Source organism: Merops nubicus, unplaced genomic scaffold (assembly GCF_000691845.1).
Source record: "Merops nubicus isolate BGI_N331 unplaced genomic scaffold, ASM69184v1 scaffold17758, whole genome shotgun sequence".
Lineage (NCBI taxonomy): Eukaryota > Metazoa > Chordata > Aves > Coraciiformes > Meropidae > Merops > Merops nubicus.
Window position 1 is genome coordinate 2,132 of NW_008627954.1, and position 19,044 is coordinate 21,175.

A 19,044-nucleotide genomic window follows, 5' to 3' on the forward strand; every position below is an offset into this window, starting at 1 on the left:
CCCCCGGCTCCAGGCTCCTGTCAGGAGCTGTGCAGAGCCAGAAGGTCTCCCCTGAGCCTCCTTTGCTCCAGGCTCAGCACCCCCAGCTCCCTCAGCCACTTCTCATCAGACTTGTGCTCTAGACCCCTCCCCAGCTTCATTGCCTTTGAATGTTCTACAAGTACAGTTATGGAAAACTGAAACAGGCAGCTGCTGCTCCTTCTGTCCTTCCACTGATTGAAAACCCCAACCCCACGCAATGGGCATAAAACACCTCTGCGCTTTTAAACACAACCCTTGGTAAGATCAGCAGCTCTTCTTCCCTCCCGGGCTCTGCGCTGGAGCAGGAGCCTCCCCTCCCCTCCACCTCCCTCACCCGGCAGCTGAGCAGCCCAGGGCATGTGAACCCCCCCGGGGGTGCAGCCGAGCAGAACAGGCAGCCCAGAATAGGTGTGTGTGTCACCAGAACCACCTCTGGGGAGAGGAAAACAAGTCACGGAGGAAAAAGGCGTGAGAGGTGAGATGTCTGGGAGGTGGGGGCGCGGGCTCATGGGCTCCTCTAGACAGCAGACAAGCAAGAACCATTTCTACGTGTGCTCTGTCATGCACTGGATCAGTATCAGACATGCAGGTGACTGTTTTATGAGGGAGAAAAATCAGAGCTAAAGAAAACCATGTGATCAAAAAGGGGAAAGTTAGTTTGTGAGAAAGCCTTTCACAAGCAATCTCTGACACCTCATCTAATGAGCTCATCAAAAGTTACCAAGAGGGGGTTTGGTTAATGAGCTTTAGAGGGAAGAGGTCTTCAGAGTAGGAAAATGGCTCTTTGACTTGGCAGAGAAACACATTGAAAGCCCAAATCATGGCTGGGGACTGCCCAGAAGATGCATTCCAGGCAGAAAAGCTCCATGCACTTGGAGGGGAGTCTTCAGAGAAGGAAAATGGCTCTTGACTTGGCAGAGAGATACATTAAAATCCCAAATCATGGCTGGGGACTACCCAGAAGATGCATTCCAAGCAGAAAAGCTCCATGCACTTGGAGGGGGAAACTCACCCAGAAGAGAGCCAGTGGGTTACCCGAATGAAACTCCCTCATAACCCACCTCCACCCAGCACCAGGAGCTCCTCACTGCAGCCCTTCTGGAGCAGCTTCTGCCTTGTGACCCCACAGGGCTCCTTGCCCACACCCCCAGCTCAATGGGGTGTGCACTGAATGGCAGTATAACCACAGAATGGTTTAGGTTGGGATATCAAAGACCAACTTGTTCCCACCCCCCTGCCATGGGCAGGGACACCTCCCACTAGAGCAGGTTGCTCAAAGCCCCATCCAAGCTGGTCTTGAACAGCTCCAGTGATGGAGCATCCACAGTTCCCTGAGCAACCTGTCACCACCCTCACCATGAAGAGCTTCTTACATCCAACCTCAATCTCCCCTCTTCCATTTTGAAGCCCCTTGTCCTAGCTCTGCAAGCCCTTGTAAAAATTCCCTCCCCAGCTTTCTCCTAGGCTACAATAGAGCCTGCCTAGAGCCTTCTCCCCAGAGCAGTGTTCCATCTTTGTGGCCTCCTCTGTCCCTGCTCCAACAGCCCCATGTCCTTGTGTTGGGCGCTCTGGAGAACTGAGGGGCAGAATTGTCTCCCTCAACAATTAAAGCTCCAGAACTGGATCAGGACCCAGCAACTCCTGCTTAGAAACAGCACCTGTCACTTAGACAAATCCAAACCACAAACCGTGGGTTTCCAGAACAATTTATTTGTCTAGGTCAGGTTCTTTGAGAGCAGTGGTGTGTATGTTGTGATAAACTGACACAGAGAGGATTTACCAATTTCTTCATTTAATAAGTGATTTTCACTACATGGTATTGTACACTGTCATCCGTTCAAAAAAGATTAAACAGTTTAAAAAACACAATTCTGTGAGAGATTTATATAAACCGGCGATGGAGACCAACACCCTGGGTCAGCTTACCAAGCTAGCTTCTAGTTTTTGTAGAACAAAGTCTTTAGGCTAAAATGCACAAAACCCTTCGGGCAGATCCAGAACCATTCCTGCCCCTTCCAGCTGTCCCACGGGGGCCGGGTGGGACCCACACCAGGCACCAGGGTGCCCAGGAGAGCACCAGGGCAGTGCTGCCCCCAGCACCCAGTGGGACACTCCAGCACCACACACGGGTCCTGTGCCAGGTTTCTAAGCGAACTTTGGCTTCAGGAAAGAGACACAAACACTTAAAATAATGGCTTTAATCGTCAGTGGAAGTCTAGGGAGAGGGGAGGGTGTCTGAATTAAATATACATCATCCCGGTGAGGCTGGCAGGGCGGGAGGTTGTTTCTAAGGTCAACAGCAATAAAACTAATGTGTACAGGAGACATTAAAAGAAAAGCGATCCCTTTAAAACAATTGAACGTAAAAAAAGTTCACAGTGGTTTGTATAAACAGTATGTCATTTCCCACAGGAACAAACCCCTACTCACAGCACACGAGTGCCCTCTTTAGATCCTAAAGAAGAAAACAAGCAGACACTACTCCTGGTACAGGCCACGAGGCTGTACGGTTCCCCAGAGAGGGTGAGATGTGTCAGGGTACGGCTGGGACACCGACGGAGGGGGACTTTCCAGCTCTCTTCCTGGGAGGGAGGAAAGTCTTTCATTCGCTGTTACAACCAGCAAATGCCATTCATTCAATCAAAAGGAAAACCACAAACACGTTTATCTATTTTGAGCAAGCTGAACAGTACACGACAGGTTTAAAAATGGAGGTTACAGACTATAATACAAGTCCCATCAAGGCGGCGCCAGGGTGACTATTTCTTGGCTTGTTTTGTGATCATACCCCTGGGAGGTGTTACAGGTCTGCTGGAATTGGGCTTCTTCTTCTCTGCAGGTTTCAAAATCTGAAAAGATAGTTTGGTCATTTAGCAAGAAGTCCTGGCTTCATTGGCAAGCAATTCTGTGGTAAAGGCATTAGACAGGTCACCCGGACAGGTCATGAACATGCCAGGAAACCAGCGTGGTTCCTGCTTGGAGCTAGGACAGGGCTTGTGTGGCTGGCTGGCAAGCTGGTGAACAGCCAAAAGTGCTGCCTGGACAACTGAATTCCAGGGCACAACAGCTCAGTTCCTCCCATGCTTTTGAACACCCAAGAGCAAACACAGCCCTGTCTCCATTTGCTACCTGCAAAGATCTACCTGAAACAAGCATTCTGGTTTTGTAACTGTAAGGTACCCTTTCAAAACAGAGCAAATTTGAAGTGTGACCAGACTAGGAGGTAAAATCTTCAGACACTGTACCTGAAAAGAGCACATTAGAGTCTCATCCACACTCATCATGGCACCCGCGTTATCAAATTCTCCACAGTAATTTGGGGCAGAGAAGAGAGTTACCAACTGCCTTTTTGCAAAAAACTCGTATCCATCTTCAACAACCTTTAAAGAGAAGAGCAGAAATATCAGATGGGACAACTTCTTCCTGCCAAGGTGCAAAGCAGCTTTAACAGACCCAGCAGCTGAAAAACTGGCTGCATCCGAGGAGCACGAGTTCCAGACTTCTACACCAGAACAGGAAGACCACTGCAGGATCCAGTTCAGCACAGAGGAAACCAGGATTCCACCAGGTTCAAGACAAGCTTGTTGGAATCAGGAATCAGTGTGACAGTTTATATGTACTAAGGAAAAAAACATGCTTATTACAAGAGTTGTTAAACACTGGACAAGTTGTTCTTAAATGGTGGGATCTCAACCCTCACAGATATTCAGAAGGAGGCTGGACAGCATCCTCAGCAAGTGCAGCTTACACCACCAGCTCATCCTGTGCTGAGTGTGTGGGGCAGGACCAGGTGACCACCTCAGGCCCCTCTGAACCCAAGCTGTTCTGTGATTTAATGGACAAAATTGAAATACCTGATGAGCTCTACATATGAGATCCAAATCATGTTTATGGAGAAACTTAGCAACCACTTCAGCACCAAACGTGAAGGACACTCCTCTGTCGTTTTCACCCCAGCCCAGGACATCCTTGTCAGGGTCAGACCACAGGAGGTCACAGAGCAGACCTTGATCTGGTACATCCGTGGGGCGCATGATTCGCCTGATCTGCTCCATCGACTGCAGGTCTGGTGACAAGCCTGTGCAGAGTGGAGACAGTTCACACTTCAGTCCAGCTGTGCTCTACAGGACTCAGGCCTGAACTCAAGACAAAAATCATGTGCATTCCACCCGAGTCACCACTGCCAGTCTGTGTAGTCCAACAGCAATGCTAACTGACATTTTTTTTTAATCCAGCATTTGTTTTAAAGCTTTTGTAACAGGAGGAGACAAGTCACTTTCCAGAAGACTTAGGGAAAGCAAGATAAGCAAAGCCATTGCCACGTTTTACAGGATTACAATAATCTCGCTGTAACATTCAGCAAGTGTCTGTTGAAAATGCTGTTAAGTAGAAAAGGCATTAACACCAGAAATCACAGGCTATGTTTATTGTATTGATCAGGCCTGGGGAGATGAACTGCAATATCAAACAGACCTCATACCATTTTTCACTGATATGTCTCCCTGGGCAACTGTAATTGCTTGCAAGTAAACGTGATAAAGCATTTAAGGTGTGATATGTGCTGTATTACTTTGAAAAGCTGCACGAGCAGGTAACCCACTGCATAGAGCCAGTTCCTACCAGCAAAATTCCAAACCCACCAGCCTGGGCAAGGCTCTGAGCAGCTTCATTTGGTGGAAGCCACCCTACCCTGCAGTGGGGGGATTCTACTGAGCAACCTGCAATGGTGCCTTCCAACCCAAACCATTCTATGCTTCTGTGTTTTCAGAACATGCATGAAATTCCTAACTCATGGAAGTCTAAAAAAACCTACAAGGATTCTTCACTCCTAAGGAGAGGCTATCAAGTAAGCCTTTTGGAGTAGAAGGAAAACCAGATCAATGAGACCTCACTAAGCTACCAGCTCAATGATTCACAGAACCAACACTAATCAAGCTCAACCCCACCTCAGTACGTGAACTGAGGCACAGAAAAATCCCTGAAGTTTTGAAACTTCAGCAACACAGCCATGAAATTGCCATGCTGGACACTAGAGCATTACAGCTTAGGAACCTCAGCTAAGGAGCCATCACTTACCCCCATGACAGCAGAATATCTTCTCATCCACAATGGCTGCAATTGGTAAGCAGTTAAAACAGTCTGTGAAGGTTTTCCACAGCTTGATGTTATATCTTCTCTTACCTAGAAGACATTTGGGAGGAAAAAACAGTCAATATGCTTTTCTAGCACAACTACAACCAACCTAACACAGCTCCTTAAGTTTACAAGATTTGGAAAGCACAAGCATTAAAGCCTATACACAGTTTATCTTCTCCAAAAGCTGCTGAGATACTTTACTGCTCAGAAGAAAGCTGCAAAGGGCTCTGGTGCTCTGAGAATAGCACAAGTCTCTCCAGTCCCAACTTTGCTTTCAAAAATTATCCCTTGCAGAATTTGATTAGTTACAGAAAATTGTCATTTGCTGTTTTCTTCAGGGCAAGACTGCAGTTCTTGGAAAGCAGATTTTCTTTAAACTTCTGCTGGTGCTTTACCACCTGAAGTCTCTCTAGGCCCAGAAACAGGACTGAAAACTGAAACTGCTGCAGTTTTACTTTCAAAGGGACTCTTCCAGCTGACACGAACCCTGAACACATTTGCGACATATGACTAAGCCCGTGATTAATCTCGGAGGAGTCAGCTCTGAAATACCAGACATCTTTGTCTCCTTCTGAAGGAGAACAAGACATGGAGAGTACATCTTGGGAGCTACAAGACAAGTATGTCTCCCAACACAAGTTGGGAGGACGCTTCAGCACACCATTAATTTAACAGTTCAAACTCCTCTACGTTATCTGGGTTTATTAAGGTGCATCCTTTGACACATGAAGGTGCACTCCTGCTCCACAGCAGAACTGTGTAGTGTTAGGGTGAGCTCTACGTCCAGTCTCCAAAAACCACACAGTGACACCACATCTGCTCAGAATGCCCAAGAGATACCAGCACATTTCTCCATTAAAAGGCTGACATACTGGCTCAAGTAACACCTTCTGCAGCTGAAGCCACCTACTGCAGGAGCACGTGGCTGGTGCTTAAGCACACATGCCAAAGGCTCACACTCACTGTGCCCCATTTATGAAAGGGAATCTTGGTTTTGGCCAAAGCAGCATGCAGCGGATCAGGACTGCATCCAGAACAGCAAAGTTTGTTGTTCTTTTAACATTTCAAAGGTACAGATCTTAATCTGAAGTAGACTGCAAGCCCTGTAATGTAACCACGGTGAGAAGCAGCCCATTCTCCAAGTTTGACACAAAGGGAATCTCAGTTTTGGCCAAAGCAGCAGCATGCAGCGGATCAGGACTGCATCCAGAACAGCAAAGTTTGTTGTTCTTTTAACATTTCAAAGGTACAGATCTTAATCTGAAGTAGACTGCAAGCCCTGTAATGTAACCACGGTGAGAAGCAGCCCATTCTCCAAGTTTGACACAAGCTTACATCTTTGTCATCATCCCTTGGATGAAAGAAATAGAGGGGAACTTTTGTAAAGCACATCTAGTAGTAGTCTCTGAACAGACAAGCTTATCTCAAGAACTGTAAAATGTGTACCAATAAGAATGGTTAATTAACAGAGCAGCCAATAAAAAACATCACCCACTTGCATGGGGGTTTGTACTGCCAGGCTCAGGCTCCACAAGGATGAGGGAAAGGTGACACTTCCCTTCCTAATACAGGCCAAGGACCCTCCTGAAGCACGCCAAGGGAACTACAAGTGAGGAGAGACCCCTCTAACATCACAACACGAGCACCTCCTGCCATGCCCTCCCAAGCCAAAGGCACACACACGTCTGTTACTTACATTCATCATAAAACCCATAAATTCTGTTGATGCTGGCACATTCATGGTTCCCTCTGAGGAGGAAAAAATTCTCAGGGTATTTAATTTTGTAGGCCAATAGAAGACAAATTGTTTCTAAAGACTGTTTTCCTCTGTCAACATAGTCACCAAGGAACAGGTAGTTGCTTTCTGGTGGAAACCCTCCATATTCGAAGAGTCGAAGCAAGTCATAGTACTGTCCATGGATGTCACCTGCAAAGAGCATTCAGAAATGACATTGGGGACCCTCTGCTACATTCCTGAATTGATTCTGGAGAAAGAATAGATGAATCATGCTTCAAATAGAAAAAAGCCTGCAGTTAGGTATTGCCTACAACATACTTAATTACAGTTTAGCTTAATGCACATAAAATTACAAGATTCTGAAGTTTGACATCTGTGTAATGCAATGGTTAACTGCACAAAGCACACAGCTACTCAATATTCACACACATGTGGAACAAAATCAAGATTCCAAGAAACCAACTTTGTGTTCAACATCAAACATCCACTTAAATACTTTACTGGACTGGTAGCTGTGAGGTCAGAACTTTTACCTCACTCGTGGTTTTTCCACACAGCATTAGTGATATTGATGGAAAACTGACCACCTGGAATGTGCTCTCCTCCTTTGTACCATCTTCTCCAACCACTTGGTAATGCAACTTCTAGCAGTGAGGCTGCACTGGAACTGGGATGGATATTTCTGCCTTTGCTTTACACCACAGCTTTATTTCTGACAAGCAGAATGCTAAATCATGATTTTATAACTACCAATGTCATAAATATTGAACAAGCTACTTTCTCAGTGTTAGAGCAGGATAAAAATGCTGCTTGCTGGCAGCTTTTAAAAGTGCATTTATTGAGGCTTTTATTTCAGCATTCTTCATTCTATTAGCACGACCAGACATGTATGTGTGTGCAAAACAAGCACCACTGTGTACAAGTATGGCAAAACCAACCTAGAAATTCCAACAAACAGAATAAAAATTTGTTTCCAGCAGCATTTTAAAATATTGTCAAACTACTCAACTCTGAATAGCAGCTGCAGCAAACTACTGCAGTTCTCCTTTGTTTCCCCTCCTTCAGTTATGCCTGGGCCAAACATTATTTCAATGACAGAACCTCCTTTCCAAAACTTCCCCAAAAGACCTGGTGAAACTAGACCAGTTAATTTTTGGGTTTGGATTATTCTGGTCTCTATTCCAACTCCCATGTTTGTTATGTCCTCTACACCCCTCCACCTTAGGCATCCAGCAGGGTTTTATTTTCCCTTTTGCTACAATCATTTCTTACTTCCCCTGTTAGCAAAAGTAGCATCTGGCATTTGTTCTCTGCTTAAGCTCTGCATTTTCCCCACACCCTCGCTCCCAGCACCAAATCAAAATCATGGTACTCACCACAGATTTTCAGTGGAGCTTCAAGTTCTAGCAGAATAGGCTGACTCAGAAAGATTTCTCTGGATTTCAAGCACAATCCTCTAATTTCATTCTCTTGAAGTTGAACATTTTTGCCTGGTTTTGATCCCCGCACTGTTGGAAGGAGTCAGAAGTCAGTTATCAACATCAACAATACCCCTCGTGTTATTTTAAGAGCCTGACTAAATGCCACTGTGATACAGAATGGGAAGATAACAGGGTAATGTCAGTCTGATAAGGTGAAACTGTACTGCTGTGCTAGCACAGAAAGGGTAGCATGTTCTGTTCCGTTGTATCTTACTGTCATTTAACAGAATTCACAGCTCAACACTTCCCTGGATAAATGTCACATTTTAAATAGCATCCAATGAAGCAGTTATACAGTTGTTCTCTGGAATGCTGTCTGAGCTTGAGAAAAGGAAGTCTCCCATCTAATCATCACCACTGCAGCCTATATATGCAAGTTTCCCTAAGTTATCCTGTAACCTTGCCCAAGACAGTCCCCAAAGACCCCAGCACCCACAGCTGCTCTACACTGCAGTCAGCAATCATGGGAGAAAAGCAGAGTGCCATCAGAAGGTCAGACCTATACATAAGGAAATCTTTTTGGATCATGACAGAAGAGCAGTAAAAGACAAGGTAATAGAAGAGCTGTCTCTCAGACTCCCCCCCAATTCACACTCCACCCCCTCACTGCTTCACTCTCCCCCAGTGCAACAATTCACAATGGCTGGTTCCCTCCAATACCCACAAGAGCCTTCCCTCCCAGTCCAGACAAGGACACCAGCTTGGCCTGACAAGCTTCCACAGCACATCTTGCCCTGTTTATCTATCACCCCTGGCCCCTTTCTGTTGCTCAGAAATACAAAGGACATTTCCATGGCAGCAATACTGTAACTACGGCGAAATTGCATGTAACAGCATTTTATCAGGGTTAGGATAAGACTAAATAAAATTGTAATTATTCCATTCTTAGTGAAGCTTTCATTTTATTTGGTGTCAAAACCAGTGACAACAGAGCACTGGTAAGGCTGAAGCAAAAAAAACACCCCCAAACCTGCAGCAAATTCCAGCAAGATTATGGACTAAGAGCAGTCATCTTTACAACATAACCCATTGGGTTTAGCTGCATCAAAGCCAACCGACCTCAGAACCTCAGGCTGAGATGCCTGGAAATACTCTGACAACATCTCCAAAAACAAAACCACTGCACTGGTACTGTTGCCTAGTTAGGGGACTTCCTGTGTACAGCCTGTACGGCAGCAAGACTGAAGGATCTATGCCAAATGCCTTGGTCTTTAGCTGGAGAAAAGGCAACACACCCTGAATTCTTTCAAATACAAGAACACATGCAATATCCCAAATTCCCAAATAAGGTTTAGGTCCCATTTCAGTCTAACTCCCTTGATATTGTTTAACCTCAGAGTGAGAAAAATAGAAGCTGCAGATGTCTCTAATCTCTGTTCTGTCACTGTGGGCCTTGCACCAGATTAAACCAAGAAGTGAGAACAACAGCAGGAAAGGCCAGGGGGTGGCAGGGAGCATGTTCCAGGAAAAGTGAGAGCAAAGCCAGTTGTTCCCAGCAGATTACAATTACCCATTAGCACAAAGCCTCCCACTTCTGTGCAAGCCTCGGATCAAGGGTAGGAAGCACAGTTCAGTCAGCATGCACCTGATCTAGGCCAAGAATAAAATGATGACCATGTAATACCCACCCACGAAATCAAGCACCATCTGATACAACCTCTACCAGCACTCACAGGATAACTACCAAAACAATTCTACCCTGCACACTAACTCCCAGAGACTCTAGTCATGGTGATGGCTGCCCTACTGAATCACTGACAACACCCTAAACTACACCACCTTTCCTCAAGCAAGCTTTAAAATTAAACTTTAGTTCAAATTGCAATCTATACTGACAGTGACATTAACTGTAGGTCAAAAGCCATGGCTTTAATAGTTTTATCTTTCAAGCAATACATGCTCTTTTATCCTCCACTGCCTGTAAATTATCACTCAACACTGACATTACATGGGAACACTGGAATTACCACTAAGCTTCATGTCTTCCATTAAAATATTCAAAGTAATGAAGCATATAAATGAAAGTTACATCTTTGTCACAGCAGTTTATCACGCATGAGGCTTTCAATCCAACACAGTAATTTTTTCATCCATACAGTAATTTTCCAAACACTTCTGAGCAATAAGCAAGTTACTCAAAATGTCAAATATCCAGCAGCAATAAAGAACAGATTCATAGAATAAGGTTATCAGCTGACTGAATTAGAAATGTTAAATTTTCCCCTACCGTTAAATTTTACTATTCGCCTTTGTTTTTGAGATAATAAAATACACTTGAATTTAGTCCTCTGAGAAGCCAGAAAAATCTAACTTTCCATTATTTGGTCTTTTTGGAAATTGCTAAAAACCAAACCCTGTATCTCATATCCATAAATTAAAAAGTATAAAATATACAGAGCATGTTAACACACTGAGTCACTAAAGCTCACGCATAAAACATATGCATTCATTTTTGATGAAGACTAAATGAAAACCTGAAAACTGTTTCAGATGCAGATTTCCTACATCTCTCCTATGTATATTCATTGTACCAGTGTAACTCTGAAGCAGTTTCAGCCACATGCGTGCAGAAAACCTTGACAAGAAACAATGATGCATTGTTGCAGGTCACAAACTCACTAGCCCAGCTACCAGGAGGCAGAAAGAACAAGACTGATGCAGTTCTGCAGCACGCTGCCTGCCAACATTTGGAGCACGTTAGCCCAATGCTGAATCTGCACAGAAGAAATGAACATGTTAAATTTCTTCTACTGTTGATCTATATATCCTGAAAAGCTGGGAAAAAAAAATATTTTTGGCTTCAGAAGAATCAAATATGCAGAAGTGCATGTTGGCCTGAGAAATCTGCATTTTTAGTGCAAGGTTTTTCTCATCCGCAACGCAAGAGCTGGCAAGGAAACGCAGGATGTTCAGCCTGAATGACTTTTTAAAAGGCTTCTCAGAGTCTTCAAGTCACTTAGTCTCACTAAGAAAGGCAACTGCAGCACACTGCCTGCCAACATTTGGAGCACTTTAGCCCAACGCTGAATCTGCACAGAAGAAATGAACACGTTAAATTTCTTCTACTGTTGACCTATATATCCTGAAAAGCTGAAAAAAAAAATATATTTTTGGCTTCAGAAGAATCAAATATGCAGAAGTGCATGTTGGCCTGAGAAATCTGCATTTTTAGTGCAAGGTTTTTCTCATCCGCAACGCAAGAGCTGGCAAGGAAACGCAGGATGTTCAGCCTGAATGACTTTTTAAAAGGCTTCTCAGAGTCTTCAAGTCACTTAGTCTCACTAAGAAAGGCAAAAATAAAGTACTATGAAAAATATGTTGTGTCTGTAGTGTCTTTTCTCTGCATTGGACCGAAACAAGACGGCTTGTAACGATCAGACAGTACAATACTAATTGGCAGCTTGGTCATGAAGTCAGAAGAGCAGTTCAATAGTACTGTACATGCACACTTGTTCTTTCAGTGCATAATAAAACAACCTTCCACAAATGACAGCCTGGAACTGACAGCAGAACAAGCTAAAGATTAATCAGCTGAGGAAAAAAGTCAGCCCATTTCAAATAATATTTTATTTATGTCAGCTCATATTGCTGCACTATTTCCACACAGTAATATATTCCCATCCTCTTTCAGGCAGAGATGCTCCTGTTCTTAAACATCATTTTTTGGGAGCATGAATTTCCATGTCCAATCCAGGCAGTCTTAACACATAAAATCTTCTCCACTGCACAAGTATGAGAAGCTTTGGACAAACAAGCTCTTCACTGGATGGAGAAGACTACCAAAAAGATCCCTTCCTGAAGCCTGAGTGACCTCTGCAGAGGCACTGACTTGAATACAGGTTCTGACTACCAAAATTAACGTTGCTTTCCAAGACAAGGAGGAAAACTGCTGGAAAGCGACAAGAGAGCAACTCTAAACTGAAAGTACATCACGAACAGACGTGGGTGCAATACACGAGCAGCCCAGCAGAGGGTGAGAGGAAGGGAAAGGCACAAGAGCAAGAACTTAAGGGGCCCCATCATTCTGGTGCAAGCACACAGAACTAGTGCAAAGCACAGCGGCACCTGCCGGCATCCAGGAGAACTTTTGTACATGTCCTTGTGAAGGAGAAGTGCGCCAAGAATTAGGGGATCTAGAGCGTCCGGCAGTCAAAATACTCCACAAGTGGAGGACAGCGAACCTCTCCACCACATCCCATGACCAGCATCTTTCCATTTTCAGTTTGGTGGCCACACAATCCTTTAACAAAGGCAAATGCTATTATAAAACTGGGTCTATTACCTCACTCTGTGTTAATATGAGCTGGAGAGATAGCTAAGAAAGTATTAAAAAATAGTAGAAAATTTTCAAGTATATATTTCAGTGATCCAAATATCTAGTTTTCCTTCAGTAGTACATTAAAAGCAGTTGAAATGCTGTCAACAGAAGTGCTAGAATCAAGTTTTGTGCATAAAATGTTTCAAAGAAAACCGTCTATCAGCAGGTCAGTTCATTTTCTGCCTTATTAAACCAGTCTCTCAGCTTTACCGTATTTTACGTTAAGATGTCTGCAATCCTAGAGACATTTCCAAAAATACTGCAGGTTGTTTTTAATCTTGTTTTTAGCAGTTCCCAATGACAGTTTCACAACACAGGCACAAAAGGAATAAATAACTTGAAAGTGGTTGATGTAAAAAAGGTTTATCCTTTACTGCAGGCACTACCACCTTTGATCAGATAATTTCAAATTCACAACTGAAACTGAAAAGCAGCTCCTCAGTGCCCAAGCTTCTGAAAGGAAAGAGTTCTAGTCTGTTTTTTAGTATGACAGAAGTTCACAGCAGCAGTATCAAACACAAGATTCTGCACAACCACAAAATTTTCATCTTGTAACGTACTTAGGCACTGGAGAGAGCTTCCCAGCAGCAGATACTCACACCGATCACAAATACTCATAGAATCACAGAATCACTATGGCTGGAAAGGACCTCTAGGACCATCAAGTCCAACCTTCTTTCTAACACTTCCCTAACCACTAGACCACTGCTTCAAGTGCTGCATCTACTCGTTTTTTGAACCTCTCCAGGGATGGTGACTCCATCGCCTCCCTGGGCAGCCTGTGCCAATGCTTGACAATCTTTTCAGTGAAGACTTTTTTCCTAATAGCCAACCTAAACCTCCCCTCATGAAAGTTGAGACCATTTCCTCTTGTCCTATCACTTGTCTTGTTTCTTAAGTGATGAAAGTCTTCTTAATATCTAATTGAAATCTTCCCTGGTGCAACTTGAGGCCATTTCCCCATATCCTATCAGTAATTTGGGAGAAGGGACCAACACCAGCCTCACTACAACCTCCTTCTAGGTAGTTGTAGAGAGAAGTAAGGTCTCCTCTCAGTCTTCTCCAAACTAAACCACCCCAGTTCCCTCAGTTGGGCTCCATAAGCCATGTTTTCCAGCCCCATCACCACCCTCGTTGCCCTTCTCTGGACCCGCTCCAGCACCTCAATGTCCTTCCTGTATTGTGGTGCTCAAACCTGGACACAGGACTCAAGGTGAGGTCTCATGAGTGCCGAGTCCAGGGGCTCCATCACCTCCCTGCTCCTGCTGCTCACACCATTTCTGATCCAGGCCAGGATGCCATCAGCCTTCTCAGCCACCTGGGCACAGGCTGGCTCATGGTCAGTCAGCCTGGCCACCAACACCCCCAGGGCCTTTTCTGCCAGGCAGTTTCCAGCCAGTCCTCCCCACGCCTGGAGCCTTGCCTGAGGTTGTTGTGACCCAAGTGCAGGACCCAGCACTTGGCCTTGTTAAACCTCATCCAACTGACCTCAGCCCATTGCCCCAGCCTGTCCAGACCTCTCTGCATAGACTTCCTACCCTCCAGCATATCCACACTCCCACTTAATTTTGTGTCATCTGCAAAGTCACTGAGGGTGCATTCAATCCCCTCATCCAGGTCATTGATAAAGATCTCAAACAAGACTGCTCCCAAACCTGAGCCCTGAGGGACACCGCTTGTGACTGGACGCCAACAGGATTTAACTCCATTCCCCACAACTCTCTGGGCTCAGCCATCCAGCCAGTTTTAACCCAGCCAAGAGTCCACCTGTCTAGGCCATGAGCTGCCACCTTCTCCAGCAGAATGCTGGGGGAAAGGGTATCAAATGCCTTACTGAAATCCAGGGATGACAAATTCCTCCACTTCACTAACTGGACAACAAACATTAAAAAATTTAACTTAGTTGAGCAATAGCAGGAATCTAATCCTTGTCTCCCAAACACAGAGCTCCAATTTCCCATCAGCAGTGGACTTGGTAGAGTTAGGTTAACAGCTGGACAAAATGATCTTAAAAGTCTTCTCCAACTGAACAATTCTATGGTTATTACACTGCTGCAACACAGCAGGAAACAACATTGACCTATACAACTATGGAAAATTAGACAGTTTGAGGTTAAAAAGCACTGCTTATCTGTTAGAAACTATCACAGCATCTCAGCTCATCAACAAGTGAAATCTGACCACATTTCAGATGACATCTGTGAAAATCAGACAGACACCAATCACAGTATACACAGCCAAACAACAACCAGCCCTTCAGCCCCAACCAACACTGTCCTTAAAAGAAAAAAAATCCAGAGAGCCGCATTTGTAAGAAAGAGTCTTTGCTGCTGTCAGCAAAACTTTATCCATACTCTTTGGCTCAACTATTTTTAATAACTGGATGATCCTCCTTCCCCATTTAAAGCAAATTAGAGAGAATATCTCCTTGACAGCTATACAACAGGCTTTACCAAGAATAGAAATCTGTGGGTGTATAAACAGCAAAGTTTGAGGATTTAGAGTCTTTTTGCTGATTTTAGTGCAATAACCAGTATTTCAGCTTTCAGAATGGCTACCACCATTCTAGCCTCACATGGCTTTATCCAAAGTAGCCTCCATTCATGACTTAGTTTTCCCTTAATAGCATTTGCAGAGGCTGCAGCCCAGAAAAGAATTTCAGAAGCATATTTCAACTTGGTTTCCACTTATTTATGTTGGAATTGTGATATTTTACCCTGTTATTTATAGTTAGCACGGTAAGACTAGTAGAGTTGAATCTTGGTTGGTAGCTATGCTACTATGAACTCCATTTTCAAACCAGACCCTACTTCTCTGTGAAAAGCTGCCAACACACTGGATGGAGGAAGCGGGTGAGGGGCTCAAGTGACAGGAAAGCCATCTGACCTGGCACAGAAAGGAAGCCATGCTCACACTCAAGAGAATGCTGGGATTTGTCACTCATTCTTTACATGGAGCCCAGCAGGAACTCTGCCATTTCCTGGAACCCTTTCCATGACTAAACAGATGCCACTGGATTTTTATCTTCCAGGGAGCTTTTCTAGCATCGCCTTGTCTACTGGCAGTTGTGACTTAAGGCACACACAGCCAGAACCATGAAGTTACTCAGTGCCTACAACCCTCCTCCTAGAAGGACAGTAATTCGCTCTCCTGTTCGCCCCTTTTTATTTCTCAGTGAAGTGAGCGAGTTCCAGAAATATTTGAGCCTTTATCCACAATCAAGGACACTTAGGAAACATTTCAATACTCTGGGCAGGATACTGTATTTACTGTACTTCAAAAACCTTATTCCCGTGAAGCTTGTTAGTACAGTTACTATAAATGACAAAATTAGACAACCTGTACTCATGAAATTGTTCCAGGCAGAACACAACCATCAGTAGTAAAGAAGCTAGCAAATAAAAATTCAATTACAGAACACAATCTGAATGTTCAATGTTTTCACTGAACAGCTTTCCAGGGTTGAGAACAATGCTACCTAACAATGGGACTTACGACATTTCAGTACCAAATGGCTGTGTACTATCAGCATTTGGAGCAAGAAAGACTCTTCAAATATTTACCTTAGAATCAGAAACTAAATACATACTTCCAGGCCCTTTAAAAAAAACAAGTTAATAATTTCAGCCAACTAGCCCAATGGGGGTAGGCAAATATAAACTATTTGGGAGAAGAGTAGGAAAAATGCTATTTGATCAGCAAATTCAGGACAGAAAGTAACCCCCCCTCCCCAATATATTATCAATGCCTTATATTAAGAACAGAAGGAAGAATATTATTCACCCTTTAAGCACTTCACTTTACCTCAACTTAGACTAGATGCACTACTGGCACAGCTCTCCTGGTGTCTTCCAACAGTGCAATGCTAAGGCATGTTATAAACCACAAATACCTGCTTAACTGTATTTTCTCCTTGATTTTAAATGCTTCATTAACTGTCTCCTTTGGTTTGTTATTTTTAAAAAGTAAGGGGTAATACACCCTGCCATACTTGTTAACTGTTACAAAACCTACTCTAGTTTCAGGACAACTGGAATGAAATACCAAAACACTCTAAAAATTAAAGCTTGCACAAGGATTTGGGCAACTCAGTTTGTGAGTAAGCTGATTATTAAAACAGATTTTGCAGTGTTTTCATGCTTGAGCACGATTTTAATCCATGCACAACCTTGTCTGAAAAGAGTATCACTTAGAACAGAGCTCTGGCACAGGCACAACAGACTCTGTAGCTAACACTGCAGTTGTCCTACCAGAACTGCACTGAAAATATTTTCCTTCTTGCTCCAAATATAAATAGGATGTGAATTCTTACATTATTTTTTTTCTCCTCCATTTAATACCACACAGATCTCCTCCTTGGAAGTTCAGTCCTGTCACCTACCTAGCCAGACCTTAATTTCAGAGAAAGGGTGAGTCAGGTAAAATTTAAGCAGCCGAGGAGAATGGCATTTGCACAGTAATTCACACAGTTTAGTGCTCTATCCAAAATGCAACGTTTGCTGAAATGCAGTAGCATTTTGCCTTTTCTGGAAAAGGAGTATAAAAATGACAACTCTCACAAAGGTCAATCCATTCTTACTCTGTCTGGCAAAAATGTAACACACATCTAATAAGAAACAAAAATAAAAGCACAATCATAGGTTACTAGCATTGGTAATTGTTTCAAATGTTGGAAGAATCACAGGATTCCCCAAGTCTCTGCTGAAACGTCAATAAGGGAAAAAATTTAATTTCAGTTCTGGCAGCTGATGCAACCTCAGGTAGCACCTTTAGTTGCACGAATCACCTCTTAAAAGATCTTGTCAGTAAACCCTCTGAAGCCTGATTTACCAACTCTCATCTCCTTCCAACGCATAAAGCCAGTATAAGCTGGGTAAGAACGTAACAGACTGACGTACATCTCACTCCCTTCTGAAACTCCACGCCAGGGAAATCATTCCCATCTCTTTCTGAGGCTACCTTATTCTATGTTTTTGATATTAACAACTTAAACTTCGAGCAAATTGCACCAGTTACGCAAGGGGAAAATCAAGTAAGAATTGTAACCAACACCTGCAGTAAAATTGAGCCTGGATTACTAGATCACCAAACATACAACATACAGGACCTGACATCTACAAATCACACAACTAGAGTTTCAGGAAAATCCTGGTCCACACTTATGAAGGGAAGCCTCTAAATAATTTAAACCAGGGCAGTTTAAATGGGTACCAGGCAAACTCCAAAATGGATCAGAGGAAAAGTCCCATTTACTTTTACTTATTCTAGTTCAATAATCCCACAATGTAAGATTTTGAACTACAAATAATTTCTAGGGCAGCACTATTGTTTCTCTGCCTGACCTTTTGCTATCCAAGTCAAGCCAAATTACACAAGCAAAACCTTGTAAGAAGGGTGTAATACAGCTGAGAGACATTTCTTCACCATTTGTCTCAGCAACATCTCAGATGACTCTGTGCCAAATGGAAAAAAGTTAAATCCCTGACCAAGCTCTTCCAGCATGAGTCCAGACGAGATGCCTGCCCTGCCAGACGTGAAATGAGGCTGGATCAGGCTAGTTTCCTTCTCTGAATAATTACGATTTTCCTTGATGCCTGGAAGAAAATCTGTCACCGGATACTTCTCAGGCTTTTGCCCTAAATCAGGGCAATTCTAGTCCAGTGCAGATCCCCCAAATCGAAGGGATAATGCTGACGCTGTCCTCTGCAGCTTCTAGGTTTTCCCCCTTGATTTAGGAACTCCTACGTGACTCTTTTCAACCCCAAGCACTATCCAGGCGAGACAATAAGCCCCTCCACAGACTGAAACTCCAAAACCCAACCCCTCTCTTCACGCTTAAGAAGCCACCGTATGTTACAAATTAAGAGCCAAAGTCCCATGGTAGCATTAACACAAGCAGCAAACCAAACCACACCACGATATGCCGAAAAACATGCAAGTCCCGTGCCGACTTTCTGAAAAGCTGCCTCAGCAGACTCTTTAAACACGTCAGGTCTTATTTCCAGAGCCCCACGACTACCACAGCCAAGCACAGACCCCACATGCGCGTGTGAAAAGCAAGAGAAAACCCCAGGATTTGTTAAACACTTCCCCACAAAAATAATACTGAATTAAGCATCTCCTTAGAGCTCATGGGGAGGGGAAACAGGACAGACGGCTGGTCCCAACACTGCACCGGGAGCGTGGAGGGGATCAGGGGGTAGGAACGGCTCGGGAACATAAGCGCTGTGGGAAAAGTTGGGGCTGACGGGCTGAACTGCCCGGGGCGCAGGCGAGCCCCGGGAAGACAAAGCGCCTCGGCGCCCCTCCATTTTGGTCCCCCCGACCCGGCCGGGCGGGCAGGACGCGGC

The 19,044-nt window shown here is 44.1% G+C and overlaps 1 protein-coding gene across 1 annotated transcript; it reads right to left on the reverse strand.

Moving 5' to 3' along the window:
- Nucleotides 1–2,664: 2,664 nt before the first annotated feature.
- PPP1CC (protein phosphatase 1, catalytic subunit, gamma isozyme) lies at nucleotides 2,665–18,110 on the reverse strand. The gene is made up of 7 exons (XM_008946523.1): nucleotides 18,077–18,110; nucleotides 8,272–8,403; nucleotides 6,854–7,084; nucleotides 5,098–5,202; nucleotides 3,876–4,099; nucleotides 3,267–3,401; nucleotides 2,665–2,870 (listed from the first exon to the last, which is right to left on the reverse strand). Exons 1-7 carry the CDS (start codon nucleotides 18,108–18,110, stop codon nucleotides 2,781–2,783), a joined length of 951 nt encoding a protein of 316 aa, XP_008944771.1. The 3' UTR covers nucleotides 2,665–2,780.
- Nucleotides 18,111–19,044: the final 934 nt, after the last annotated feature.